General features: G+C 38.1%; 1 protein-coding gene across 1 annotated transcript in view; it reads left to right on the plus strand.

Moving 5' to 3' along the window:
* The window catches only part of MAGT1 (magnesium transporter 1), a 70411-nt gene that overhangs the window by 40943 nt on the left and 14256 nt on the right, over positions 1-15212 (plus strand). The window contains exons 6-7 of the mRNA XM_077145527.1: positions 429-518; positions 1640-1703. Coding sequence (XP_077001642.1) covers positions 429-518; positions 1640-1703 — 154 coding nt within the window. The remainder of the gene's footprint in view (positions 1-428; positions 519-1639; positions 1704-15212) is intronic.

Genomic DNA, 15212 nt, shown 5'->3' on the forward strand with positions numbered 1-15212 from the left:
CATTTTGTTTATTTCCTATATGAGAGAAAGGGTTTTACATCATTTTATTTTCTGCCTTAAAATCAGTTTATTTCCTCCATTATCCCATTAGGATGGCCATAGCTTTGAGGAATTCATTGTACCCAGTCTTTATTCATCCTAAAGGTTAGACAAAAGGCTTTTTCAATATTCAATTTTGAAACTTGTATAAGCTTATTTATAATTTTAAAAGTGTTAACATTTTAAAGTAAATATTATTGGATTGTAGTTCTTGTTATCCTTGTGGCAAAATATAAGCCTTAAGAAATAATCATTTATCTGAAAAAAAAACTTCTTTATCATGTATTACCTGAACATATATATCTATTTTTCACATACCTACTAATCTAATCAAGATGGGAACTGCTAGACTATGTTATATGAATATTTACTAATTTTTTGTTTCCTAGTGTTTTGTGCTTGCTATGACTTCTGGTCAGATGTGGAACCACATAAGAGGACCACCATATGCTCATAAGAATCCCCATACAGGACATGTGGTAAGAGAAGGGCAGTATTTCTTTCCATTCAATGCCAAACCAAGTTAACCTTAAATGATTATTACCCTATGAGATTAATGCCAGCGTACAAAGAAACTACATTTATTTTTAACTTTCATTCTCTCATTTGTTAACAAGTTTCAATTGCTAAGAAGGCCATGCAGTACTTTTCTTTTGGTACAAAAACTACATATTCCCCACCCCCCTCCACTCAAAGAATTGGGTGGCTGTATTACAGGAATGAAACCAGATGATAGATATGAAAAGAAATAGTCACCACTTATACTGGAACAACAATGTTAAGAATTCAGGTATTCTGTCAGGATTATTACCAGCATAGTAAAAAATATTTCCATCTGGATCTTTTTAAATTTGAAAGTGATCACATTAAAAACCTGAGGTTACAAGGGATCACAATAATAACCAGAATTCCATTTTCCTTCTCAAACCCCAGGGGAAAGGTATTTGGAATGAGTTTCTTTTGGGAAAGACTGGCAGGAAGTAGAGAAATCTCTGGCCATTCTTAAAAATGCAGTACTCTTCAAAGTGAGAAGTCCTTATCCCATTTGGTAAATCCTTTTGACTAAATTGGCTAAGAATGAAAGGCAGGCTTCATCTGAGTAGAATAATTGGTCAGGTACTTAGGCATCTGCCGTTTATAGGTACTCTGCTAGGTATTATTAGAGATACAGTGGTAAATAAGAAAAATATGGTCCCTGTTTTCATGGAGTCCACATTATTGTACCTCATATTTTTGTAGACTAGTTTTCTCAGATATTCTCTTTTTGAAAGCATAGTATAAATGCAATGAAAATACAAATAAATAATAATACAGAAATAGCTTTTATAGTAAGAAATTTATTTACTAATCAGTGCAAAGATGCAAATATGTTACATGCTTACATACACAAGGTCAACTTTTTGTTTGTTTGTTTTGCATGGGCAGGCACTGGGAATTGAACCTGGGTCTCTGGCATGGCAGGCAAGAACTCTGCCTGCTGAGCCACTGTGGCCTGCCCTCAATTAATATTTTTATATGATTTTTAAATAGCCCATTTTAGAGTTAGGCTACCAAAAGTTAATATATATTTAAAGATTCCATTTTGTCTTTTTATCCCCAGAATTATATCCATGGAAGCAGCCAAGCCCAGTTTGTAGCTGAAACACACATTGTTCTTCTGTTTAGTATCCTCTTTATAATAAGTCTTAGTGCTGCATTTATATTTGTCTATTTTCTCTTTATCTACTGTTTTCTCCACAGCATTTCATTGGGGTTGCTATCTTATTAATGCAGGTCATAATATCCTTTGGAAATCATTATTATCTTATCTCTCTTGGCCAAATAAGCTGACGTCCACCAGGGGCAAAGCTGTAGTCTGATAAAATCAGGCTTATTGGCTTATTGCTACAAGGGAGACTACATCAGGCATCTTAACAAGAAAAGATAGAGTTATAGGATTTGGGGGGAAGATGGAGTTTAGGTGAAATTTACATGAATTTTTTTTATTAGAGAAGTTGTAGTTTACATAAAAATCATGCAGAAAGTACAGAGTTCCTGTATACTGCCCTCACACACAGTTTTACCTTTTATTAACATTTTGCATTAAGTGTGGTAGTCTTTGTTACAATTGATGAAACAATATTATTATAATTATACTATTAACTATAGTTCATCATTTATATTAGAATTCACTGTTTGTGATGTATAATCCTGTGGGGTTTTTTTAATACAATTTTATTGAGATATATTCACATGCCATACATTCCATTCAAAGTATACAATCAGTGGCTCACAATATCATCACATAGTTGTCCTTTCTTCACCACATTCAATTTTGGAACATTTTCAATATTAAAAAACAAAAAGAGAGAGAAAACTCAAAACATCCCATACCCCTTATCCCCCTCCCGCCCCCATCATTGATTCCTAGCATTAGTGTGGTACATTTGTTACTGTTGATTAAAGAATATTAAGATATTGCTGTTAACTATAGTTCATAGTTTGCACTAAGTGTGGTTATTTTTCCCCTATACCACTCTATTATTATCTCCTTGTAATAGTTTCACACATTTGTTCTAGTTCATGGAAGAAATTTTTTATATTTGTACTGTTAATCATAATCATCGTCCACCACAAGATTTACTGAGTTCTATAGTCTCATGTTTCAACCTTTGGCTTTCCTTTTGGTGACATATATGACCCTAAATTTCCTGTCAACCACATTCACACATTATTCAGCACTGTTAAGTATACTCAAAGTAATGTGCTACCATCACCTCTATTCATTTCCACACATTTAAATTTTTATTCTAGTAAGATTTATACAAAAAATTTCTTCTTTTAACCAATATATAATTCAGTGGAGTTAATTACACTCACAGTGACGTGCTGTTATTAACACCATCTATTAGCAAAACTTTTCCATCATTTAAACCATACAGTCTGTACCAGTAAAGCATTAATACCCCATTCCCTACCCCCACCCTGACCCCTGGTAACCTGTATTCTAGTTTCTGAATCTATGAATTTTCTTATTCTAATTATTCATATCAGTGAGATCATACAATATTTCTCCTTTGGTTTCTGGCTTATTTCTCTCAACATGCTGTCTTAGAGTTCGTCGATGTTGTCACATGTATCAGAATTACATTCTGTTTATGACAATAATATTCTCTGATGTGAAATTGGTACTTAATCTTAAGAGGCATCCTTGGATGTGACATGCTTCTCTTTTGACAATTACAGAATTTTCTCTTCGTCTTTGGCATTCAGCAGTGTGATCAATCATAACATGATGCTGTGTGGGTCTTTTTGGGTTTATCCAAATTAATATTCATTGAGTATCTCGGATGTGAATATTTGCATCCTTCATTAAATGTGGAAAAATTTCAGCTATTATGGCCGTGAATTTTCTCTGTCCTTCTTTCTTCTCCTTCTGGGACTTCCGCAGTGCATATATTGGTATGTTTGATTCTGTCTCAGGTTCCTCAGTTTATGTTCACTTTTCTTCATTCTTTCCTCTTTCTGTTCCTCAAACTGGGTGATTTCAATTGTTTTACCTTCAGGTTCACTGATTGTTTCTTTTGCCAGTTCCAATCTGTTATTGGAACCCTGTAGGGGATTTTCCATTTCTGTGACTGTGGTCTTCAGCTTTATTTGGTTCCTTTTCATAATTTCCATCTTTCTACAGATATTCTCTTTATGTTCATCTGTCATTTTCCTGATTTCCTTTAGTTCTTTGTCCAAGTTTTTCTTTAGGTCTTTCAGCATATTTAGGACCATTTTTAAAGTCTTTTCTCAGAATACCCCAGGTCTGATCCTCCTCACTGATGGTTTCTAAAGCTTTCTTTCATCATCTCCTTAGCCTGGGCCATCACTTCGTATTTCTTTGTATGGGCTGCATTCTTTTCTTGAAACTTTGACATGTTTGATAATTTAGTTATTCCTGGAATTTAGAGTCTGGAGTGTCTGTTCTTTAAGATTATATACAGCTAGTCTTATGCCAGTGCTATCCATGTATAATAGAGATAACAAAAAGTAAAAAGAATATGAAGGGACAAAAGAAAACACCTTTCCCAGTCTTTGCAAATTGACCTGTGCAAGTGCTCTCCTTCAGAATTTATGTATACAATAAGTTTGGAGAAGAGCTCTAGGCCAAAGTTTAGGGGCCTTCCTGATCCTGTATTGCACAAGCCTCTTGTCTTGGGCATGTGTATGTAGCTGTATTAGTTAGGGTTCTCTAGAGAAACAAAATCAACAGGGAACACTTGCAAATATAAAATTTATGAAAGTGTCTCACGTGACCGTAGGAACGCAGAGTCCAAAATCCACAGGGCAGGCTGCGAAGCCGATGACTCCAGTGGATGGCCTGGATGAACTCCACAGGAGAGGCTCACCAGCCAAAGCAGGAATGGAACCTGTCTCCTCTGAGTCCTCCTTAAAAGGCTTCCCATGATTAGATTTAGCATCACTAATTGCAGAAGACACTCCCCTTTGGCTGATTACAAATGGAATCAGCTGTGGATGCAGCTGACGTGATCATGACCTAATCCTATGAAATGTCCTCATTGCAACAGACAGGCCAGCGCTTGCCCAATCAGATAAACAGGTACCACAACTTGGCCAAGTTGACACCTGTCCCTAACCATGACAGTGGCCCTACAAATTTCTCCACTTACACTGATACCAATATTCCCTATTCCCTAGGAAAGTTTCTGCATGGTCCCAGGCCCTGCAACATATTTCCTATAGCCAGCATTCCCTTGCCCCAGGCAGCAGGACTTGAGTGCTCTCTTGCAGTGTTCTGTAGGACAGCTCTTTCAGTCACCTTCCGCTTACAGGGCAAGTTATAGGACAGCAAGTCTCTAGACAGATTGGGCAAGACATACATCCTCCAAGTGTGTGAATGAGGTTTACTCTGCTCCCTCCAGAAACGAGACTTGGGTCTGCACTAGTTGCTCAAAATGGCTCAGCACTAAGCCAGTGAGGGGATAGGGGAGGGGCCAGTCAAGATGCCATGAGATCTCATCACTTTTTTTTTTTACTGGCTTTGCTATTAGGGTGATGTTGGCTTCATAGAATGAGTTAGGTAGCTTTCCCTCTCCTTCAGTTTTTTTGAAGTGTTTCAGCAGGATTCATACTAAGTCTTTCTTGAATGCTTGGTAGAATCCATGTGAAGCTATCTGGTCTTGGACTTTACTTTTATGGGAGTTTCTTGATGGCTGATTCAATCTCTTTACTTGTGATTGGTTTGTTGAGATTGTCTATTTCTTCTTGAGTCAGTGTTTGTTGTTTATGCCTTTCTAGGAAGTTCTCCATTTCATCTATATGGTCTAGTTTATTAACATATTGTTGCTCATAGTATCCTCTTGTTATCTTCTTTATATATGCAGGGTCAGTGGTTATGTCTCCTCTTCTGTTTCTTCTTTTATTTATTTGCATCCTCTCTTTTTGTCAGCCTAGTGCAGAGTCCATCAATTTTATTACTTTGTTCAAAGAACGAACTTCTGGTTTTGTTGATTTTCTTGATTGTTTTCATGTACTCAATTTCATTTATTTCTGCTCCAATCTTCATTAGTTCTTTCCTTTTGCTTGTTTTGGGGTTAGTTTGCTGTTCTTTCTCTAGTTCTTCCAAGTGAAGACTTAATTCCTCGATTTTTGCTCTTTCTTCATTTGTGATATAGGAATTTAGGGCAATAAGTTTCCCTCTTAGCACTGCCTTTGCCATATCCCATAAATTTTGATATGTTGTGTTTTCATTTTCATTTGCCTTGAGATATTTACTGATTTCTCTTGTAATTTTCTTCCTTGACCTACTGGTTGATTAAGAATGTGTTGTTTAGCCTCCACATATTTGTGAATTTTCAGGCCCTCTTCCTGTTATTAATTTCAAACTTCATTCCATTATTATCTGAGATAGTGTTTTTTTTATTTCATTCTTTTTAAATTTATTGAAACCTGCTTTGTGACCCAGCATATGGTCTATCCTTGAGAGTAATACATCAGCACTTGAGAAAAAAACTCCACTGCTGTCGTGGAGTGTAATGTTCTATAAATGTCTGTTAATTCTAGTTCATTTATCATATTATTCAAAGTCTCTGTTTCTTTATCGATCTTCTGTATAGACATTTTATGCATTTATGAGAGAGGGGAATTGAAGTCTCCAACTATTGTGGTTGAGGTGTCTATTTCTCTCTTCAGTTTTGTCAGTGTTTGCCTCATGTACTTGGAGTACTCTGGCTCAGGGGGTAAATATTTAGGATTGTTATGTCTTCTTGTTGAATAGTTCCTTTTATTAATATATAGTGTTCTTCTTTGTCTCTTTTGTTTTGCAGTTGAAGTCTAATTTGTTGGATTTTAGTATAGCTACTCCTACTCTTTTCTGATTGTTGTTTGCATGAACTGTATCTTCCCAAACTTTCACTTTCAACCTATTTTTGTCCTTGAATCTAAATGAATCTCCTGTAGACAACATATAGATGGGTCCTGTTTTTTAATCCATTCTTCTAGTCTGTGTCTCTTGATTAGGGAGTTTAATCCATTACCTTATTTTTCCTAATCCATTACCTTTTTTTGGTTTCTTAGTTTGTTTTTAATTTTGAAATGTAGTCACACACCACACAAACCATCAAGCACACAATCCCTGGATTGCAGTATCATCATATTGCTGTACGTACAGCTCCAGGATCGATTTTAGAACATTGTCGTTACTCCAGAATAGAAATAAGAATAAACTAAATAAAACCCAAATCCTCTCCTACCCCTTATCCCTCCCTATTTTTGGCCCATACTACTGGTTTAGTACACTTGTTACTGTTGATGAAAGAATATTAAATATATTACTGTTACCTATAGTTCATATTTTGCAGTAACTATTTTTTCCCATATACTCATCTTATTTATTTATTTTTTTGCATTTGTTGTGGTTCATGGAGGAACATATTTATATACATGACTTTGAACAACCACTATCAATTAAGTTCATTTACAGTAATTCTATTACCTTTTTTCTGTGATTTTTAACTTTTTTTCTTGTATAGTATAACAAATATACAAAGCAAAGAAATAAAAAAGCAATAGTTTTTGAAGCACTCTCCAACAAGTAGTTACAGGGCAGATCCCAGAGTTTGTCATGGGCTACCATATGATCCTCTCATAGTTTACCTTCTAGCTGCTCCGGAATATAGGAGGCTAGAGGGCTTAAATATTTTTTATCATCACAGTCGACTGTTTTTCCTTCTTTTTTTGTGAAAAATGACATATATACAAAAAAGCTATAAATTTCAAAGCACAGCACCACAATTAGTTGTAGAACATATTTCAGAGTTTGGCATGGGTTACAACTCTGCAATTTTAGGTTTTTACTTCTAGCTGCTGTAAAATACTGGAGACTAAAAGAGATATCAGTTTAATGATTCAGCATTCATATTTATTTGTTAAACCCTATCTTCTATGTATCACTCTACCATCACCTTTGATCTTTCCATCCCTCTCTTTAGGGGTGTTTGGGCTATGGCAATTCTAAATTTTTTATATTGGAAGGATCTGTCGTTAACATGGGGTAGGGAGATGGAATTATCTGATATTCTGGGGAGACTGGGCTAGGTTTCAGGGCTTATTTGGACCAGGGACCCATCTGGAGGTTGTAGGTTTCTGAAAAATTGCTCTAGTGCCTGGAACCCTTGCGGAATCTTATGTATTGCCTTAGGTGTTCTTTAGGATTGGCTGGAATGGTCCTGGTTGGGGGTTGGCAGACTATGATAGGTAGCAAGGTCTAACTGAAGCTTGTATAAGAGCAACCTTCAGAGTAGCCTCTCAACTCTATTTGAACCCTCTATGCCACAGATATCTTATTAATTATATTTCTTTCCCCCCTTTTGGTCAGGATGGAATGGCTGATCCCACAGTGCCAGGTCTGGATTCATCCCTGGGAGTCATCTCCCACGTCGCCAGGGAGACTTTCACCCCTGAAGGTTATGTCCCATGTAGGGGGTAGGATTTCACTTGCAGAGTTGGGCTTAAAGAAAGTGAGGCCACATCTGAGCAACAGTAGAAGTCCTCCAGAAGTAACTCTTAGGCATGCCTATAAGTAGTCTAAGTTTCTCCGCTACCTACATAAGCTTCACAAGAGTAAGCCTCATGATTGAGGGCATGGCCTATTGATTTGGGTGTCCCTAAAGTTTGACACAGTATTGGGGATTCCCTGATGATAAGGTATAATAGTTCTATATTCTTTCTCCCATCCCTCAAGGGACTTTGCCATTAGTTTTTGATTACCTGTTTAATATTCTCTAGGATGTATACTGGCATTACAATAATCTATACAGGATTAAAGGACCTCTTTCTTATTCTGGGCTCTCTGTGTTTCAGTTGTTCAAATGAGCTATACAGATAGGTTGAGTTAGATTATGCACTACAGATAACTTCAGTTCCAGACCAAATAAACATTTCTTCCATTAGTCTCAAAGAGTATGTGTGGTTCTAAAATACAGACACTATGTTCCTTAACCCTGTGTTCTGAATTACTTTAACCCCAACTTGATCGGCTTTGTTCTTATCTCTAAATATCAGGTTCTCTCTATATAAAACAGCCTCTCAAAATCCAGAAATGGTAATCCCCACTCCAGACTTAATGTGTCTGCTCTAAAAGCTTACAATCTAAGCCCCTGTTTTCTTGTAAGCATTTTCTAAAGGTGACCATAACATTGTTGTTCTTTTGTTCCTAGCTTATTTTGCCACACCAAATGTCCCATATATTCATTTACATTGTTGCATGTCCCACGACTTTGTTTCTTTTTGTAGCAGCACAACTTTTGTTCATAAGTATGCACAATCATTTGCCAATCTACTTCTCAGTCAGTGCATCCTTCAGCCACTTGCTTTCATCAGATATCACATATACTGCCCAAAGTACACAGTCCATCAACATTCTCAATTTTAGATAATTTCATTGTCCCCAAGAGAAAGCAAACCAATAAACACACTCTTGCCAAATAGGAAATCTAAACCTTCTCTTAACTTTTGTTGCTCTCCCCATTGTTTACCTCTGCTGTTGCTGTGGTAGTGCTGATGGTTTCCTTTAGAACATAGCACATAGCATGCAATAGCAGTTTTCCCCCGGTACCCTGGACTTAAACACCCTTTGTACAAAAATCATATCTTTCGAGTAATTCCTGTATGAACTGATTCATATTTCTAGTGTTAATCAGTGAGACACGTAGGTCGGTACAACCCCTTTCAATCCTGTTCATCTTCAATATGGTAATATTACTTATAGACCCACTAGAGAACCACTTTCACTTTTGTTTCCTTACATTGGAGTTCAACCTCATTAGTAACAGTTCACCCATTTCTAGCTTCTATGTATCTCTAAGTCCCCTATATTCTGTAATATAAACCTCTGATTATACCTTTATGCTGGTCATAAAAATGGAATCATACAGTATCTATCCTTTTGTGTCTGGCTAATTTCACTCAGTATTATATTCTCAAGGCTCTTCCATCTTGATATGTGCTTCAGGAGGTCATTTTGTCTTACTGCTGCATAGTATTCCATCATAAGTATGTACCATGTTTTGTTGATCCACTCGTCTGTTGATGGGCATTTGGTTTCTTTCCATCTTTGGGTGATTGTGAATATTGCTGCTATGAACATTGGTGTGCAAATAGCTGTTTGTGTCATTGCTTTCAGCTCTTCTGGGTATACACTAGGTAGTGCTATTGCTGGGTTGTAGGGAAACTCAATATTTAGTTTCCTATAGAACTACAATCAGTGTTCCATATTGGCTGCACCATTATACATTGTTTATTAGCTCAAGTAACTTTGCTGTAGATTTCTCAGGATCTTCCAAGTATAGTATCATATCATCTGCAAGTAATGAGAGTGTTACTTCTTCCTTTCCAATTTGGATGAAATGATTTTATTTCTTTGTCCTACCTGATTGCTCTAGCTAGAACTTCTAGCACAGTGTTGAATAATAGTGGTGACAGTGGGCATCCTTGTCTTGTTCCTGATCTTAGGGGAAAAGCTTTCAGTCTCTCTCCATTGAGTATGATGCCAGCTATCAGTTTTTTATATATTCCTTTTATCATATTGAGGAAGTTACCTTTGATTCCTATCAGAAAAGGATGCTGAATTTTGTCGAATGTTTTTTCAGCATGAGTTATATGATTTTTCCCTTTCAATTTGTTAATGTGCTAATTATATTTATTTTCTTGTGTTAAACCATCCTTGCATTCCTGGTATAAACCCCACTTGGTCATGGTGTACAATTCTTTTAATGTGTCGTTGAATTCAATTTGCTAATATTTTATTGAGAATTTTTGTGTCTATGTTCATTAGGGAGATTGGCGTGTAGTTTTCCTTTCCTATAACAACTTTTGGTATTAAAATAATATTAGCTTCATAAAATGAGTTGAATAGTTCCTTTTTCCTCAACTTTTTGGAAAAGTTTAAGCAGGATTGGTGTTAGTTCTTTTTGGAATGTTTGATAAAATTCCTCTGTGAAGCCATCTGCCCCTGGCCTTTTCTTTGTAGGAAGATTTCTGGTGACTGATTGAATCTCTTTACCTGTGATTGGTTTGTTGAGATCTTCTGTTTCTTCCTGATTCACTGTAGCTTATTTGTGTATCTCTAGGAATTTGTCCATTTCATCTAAGTTGTCTAGTTTGTTGGCACATAGTTGTTCACAGTATCCTCTTATGATTTCTTTTACTTCTTTAGGGTCTGTGCTAATATACCCCTTCTCCTCTCTCTTTTTTCATTGTCAATCTTGCTAGTGGCCCTTCAATTTTATTGATTTTCTCAAAGAACCAATTTTTGGTTTTATTGATTCTTTCTGTTGTTCTTTTGTTCCCCCATTCATTTATATCTGCTTTAATCTTTGATATTTCTCTTCTTCTGTCTGCTTTGGGGTTAGTTTGCTGTTCTTTCTCAGATTCCTCCAGGTGTGCTGTTAAGTCCTCAATTTTTGCGCTTTCTTGTTTGATATAGGCATTTAGGGCAATAAATGTCTCTCTCACCACAGCCTTTGCCTCATCCTATATGTTTTGGTAAGTTGTATTCTCATTTCATTCATCTCCAGGTAGGTACTGATTTCTCTAGCAATTTCTTCTTTGACCCACTGATTGTTTAAGAGTACATTATTTAATCTCCATGTATTTGTGAATGTTCTCATTCTTTGGTAGTTATTGAGATCCAGCCTCATCCCATGGTGATCAGAGAAAGTGCTTTGAATAATTTCAATATTTTTAAATTTATAAAGACATGTTTTGTGCCCCAGCATATGATCTATCCTGGAGAATGTTCCATGAGCACTAGAGAAGATTGTATATCCTTGTGCTTTGGGGTACAGTGACCTATACATGTCTATTAGGTCTATTTCATTTATCAAGTTATTTAACTTCTCCATTTCCTTGTTAATCTTCTGTCTGGTTGTTGTATCTATAGAGGAGAGTGGCGTGTTGAACTCTCCTAATATTATTGTTGAAACATCTGTCACTCCCTTCAGTTTTACCAATGTCTGCTTCATGTACTTTGGAGCCCCTTGATTGGGAGCATAAACATTTATTATTGTTAGATCTTCTTGGTGAATTGACCCTTTAATTAGCATATAGTGTCCTCCTTTTTCTCTTATGATGTCTTTACATTTAAAGTCTATTTTGTCCAATAGTAGTGTAGCTACTCCTGCTTTCTTTTGGTTACAACTTGCGTGGGAAATCTTTTCCGTCCTTTACTTTCAATCTGTTTGTATCCTTGCATCTTATAAGCAACATATAGGTGGGTTATGTTTCTTAATCCCTTTTGCCAATCTGTATCTTTTAATTGGTAAGTTTAGTCTGTTAACATTCAAAGTTATTACTGAAAAGGTGTTTCTTGATTCCACCATCATATTATTTTTATTTTATTTGTCAGATCTATATATTCTTTTCCCTGTTTCTCTTTGTATTTTTTAAATTACCCTTAGTAGTACTCTTCAATTCTGTGCCGTCCTCCAGACCTCCTTCTCCTATGTTTTTTTTTTTTTTTCAGCCAGCAGAACTCCTTTTAGTATTTCTTTTAGGGCCAGTCTCTTATTGACAGATTCTTTCAGGACTTCTTTGTCTGTGAAAACTTTAATCTCCCCCTCAGGTTTTGTTTTGTTTTAATTTTTAATTTTGAAATGTCCCCATCACAACAGACAGGCCAGCGCTTACCCAACCAGACAAACAGGTACGATCCCTTGACCAAGTTGACACATGAACCTGACCATGACAGCCACAGGGACGTTATGCTGATGCTTATAAACGTGGGCACTCATTGGCCAGGGAGGATATAGCTGTGCGTGTGCACTTGTCTGAGGCACAGGGCCCTTTGTGCACGTGTATAGAAGTGTGGCAGCAGATTGGCGTTATGTTTTTGTGGATTGGGGGCTGATGTGACCTGGCTGTGCAGGTCAGCACTTTCTCAGAGCCGGGAAGTATGGCTGAGGGCCAGGTGCATGCACAGTTCTAGTACTGCTGTAAACTGAGGTTCCCAGAACTGAACGATGTGATTGTGGGTCCATGCACATGCATGGCTCTAGGAGTGCCCTAAACTGATGTGCAGATCTCGGGTGGGGGGAGATCTCAGGGGGCGGGGGGAGACTGCGTGACACTTGTCGGTGGGGAGGCAGCCGTAGCCTGGGTATGGAAGTTAGTGCCCGCAGTCTTTATGCGCTGGCAACACCTTGCGGGGTACAGGGAGGGGGAGATAGTGCTTGGGAGGTATGCAGTAGAGGTGGGTTTGGCTGCACTTGGGGTGGGGGTGTGGGGCAGGTACATGCCCTGGGGGTTGGTAGGATGGCAGTATCTTGAGCTCAGGGAATGGGAGCAGGTGATGGGGTTCAGGTGAGTGGAACATAGGGTGAGTCACCGGTCATGGGGCTGCACTGGTGAGGGTTACACGGCCAAGGAACATGTCCTGGCTTACTTCCTAGTCCCTAGCTTCCGTCCGTGCACTCCTGCAGGCTCTAACACCTCCACACCAGTGTTCAGCCCTCTGCCTCTCAGTTCCTCAGCCTCTGCAACCAGGGCTACCCCATCTTGTGCAGAAGGCTCTCCCAGGTCAGCTGCACTCCCTAATCGCCGCCTCAGTTGCCTTCCTGTCCCTTCTCTAACTTTTCCATGGAGCAGGGTTAATCTTGAGCTACTGCACTCTGCCGTCTTCCTGAAAGTCATGGAAACTTTTGATTGAATTATCTACATGGAGATGAGGCATGCCCAATTGGGGTATGGCCTTTTAATTAGATTGAGATGTGACTCCACCCATTCCAGGTGGGTCTTGATTAGTTTGAGTCCTTTAAAAGAAGAAACATTTTGTAGAAAGGAGAGTAGCCTCAGAGCTGACAGAGAGAGTAGATGTAGACAGTTAGAGAACAGTTGTTTCAGCAAACAGAGACACAGATATTTGGAGATTAGCCCTGCAGACATCTCCAAGAGATGTTAAGCAAGCCAGAGCCTGGAGAGAGCCAAGGGAAGATAAGAGATGAAAGTCAGCCCCAGAGAAGCACAGTGAGGAATATCCAGAGGAACAGGCTGAAAGCCACAGAGCCCAGGAGCAAGGAACCAGCAAATGCCAGCCACATGGCTTACCACACGACAGATGTGTTCCTGACTCATTGGCCTTTCTTGAGTGAAGGTAACCTCTTGCTGCCACCTTAATTTGGATACTTTCACATCCTCAGAATTTTAAAATTGTAACTTATTAAATTCCCTTTTAAAAAGCCATTCTGTTTCTGGTATGTCGTGTTCTGGCACCTTGCAAACTACAACATGGCGTGTGTTATATATTTGCATGAGTAGTTCTATTTTGTGTTCATGGAATTCCTCTTATTAAGGTGAATAAAAGTGACCATGACTTGTGGGATTTTCTTTTTTTTTTTTAACTTAACATAGGACAAAATTAATTAATTATTGCCTTAAAAGCATTGTTGGGGGTGGGCAATGGTGGCTCCGTGGCTGAGTTCTTGCCTGCCATGCCAGAGACCCGGGTTCAATTCCCAGTGCCTGCCCATGTAAAAAGAAAAAATGCATTGTTGGGCAGTGCAGTGGTGGCTCAGTGGCCGAATTCTCACCTGCCATGCCAAAGACCCAAGTTCAATACCTGGTGCCTGCCCATGCATAAAAAAAGTGCATTGTTGATGAATGTGAACATTGTAAGGTGTTGAAAATGGCATGATATAGAGGAAAAAATATAGTCAATGCAAGCTATGGTGTACACTTAACAGTAACATTGTAATATGCTTCCATCGAATGTAACAAAGGCAGTGTGCCAAAACTAAATGTCAGTAAGCAGGGAATATGGGTGAGGGGTATGGGATTCTTTGTTGTAGGAAGAGAAATTTTTCATATAAATTGTGGTGGTGAGGGCATGGTTATGTGATTGCACTAGGAACCACTCATTTTTTGTTTAGGTTGGATATGCGAATAAAACTGTTTAAAAATGAACAGGGAGATACAAGTGCTAGAAAAAATGTAGAAGAAGAGATGTATCTATTCATTGTTGTTAGGGAAGTTGAGAGGTGCTGCCCCTCTGGGGGGCAGTGTGGTAGTTCCACAGGAGGAACAGTGAGGTGGCCATATGATCCTGCAACCCTGTTGCTAGGTATATACTTGGAGGAACTGACTGGGGACAGGAATGGACATTTGCATACTGGTGTTCGTAGCAGCAGTGTTTGAAATTTCTGATGGATGGAGGTGGCCTAAGGGAACAATGAAGAATGCAAGGGAGAACTGGTGTATGCATACATTGGACTACTGAGTGGCTGCAAGAAGGAATGAAGTTGTGAGATATACAATTAGGTGAATGAATCTTGAAGACAGTAGGTTGAATGAAATGTCAGAAACAAAAACACAAATATTATCATGCCTTACTCACATAGACTAACTATAATATACAAACTCGGAGAATTAAAGTCGAGAGCATGGGTTATCAGGTTGGGCCTGTTGTAAAGATTCCTAGATTGTAATCTTTACAGCAGTCACATCTGTTCCAGACTTGTAACTGTTATTTCTAAATTCTGAGATGCTGAGCTATTTGTGTATAACCTGGTCCTCCCTGGAACTTTGGCTATTTGTGTCACACCTGAGACTCAGAGTTGGAGCTCTGAAGCTATGAAGTAAGCATTACCCTATACAGCAACTGTTTAAAAAGTTGAAAAAGTGATCAGACTTCA

Source organism: Tamandua tetradactyla, chromosome X, assembly GCF_023851605.1.
Source record: "Tamandua tetradactyla isolate mTamTet1 chromosome X, mTamTet1.pri, whole genome shotgun sequence".
NCBI lineage: Eukaryota > Metazoa > Chordata > Mammalia > Pilosa > Myrmecophagidae > Tamandua > Tamandua tetradactyla.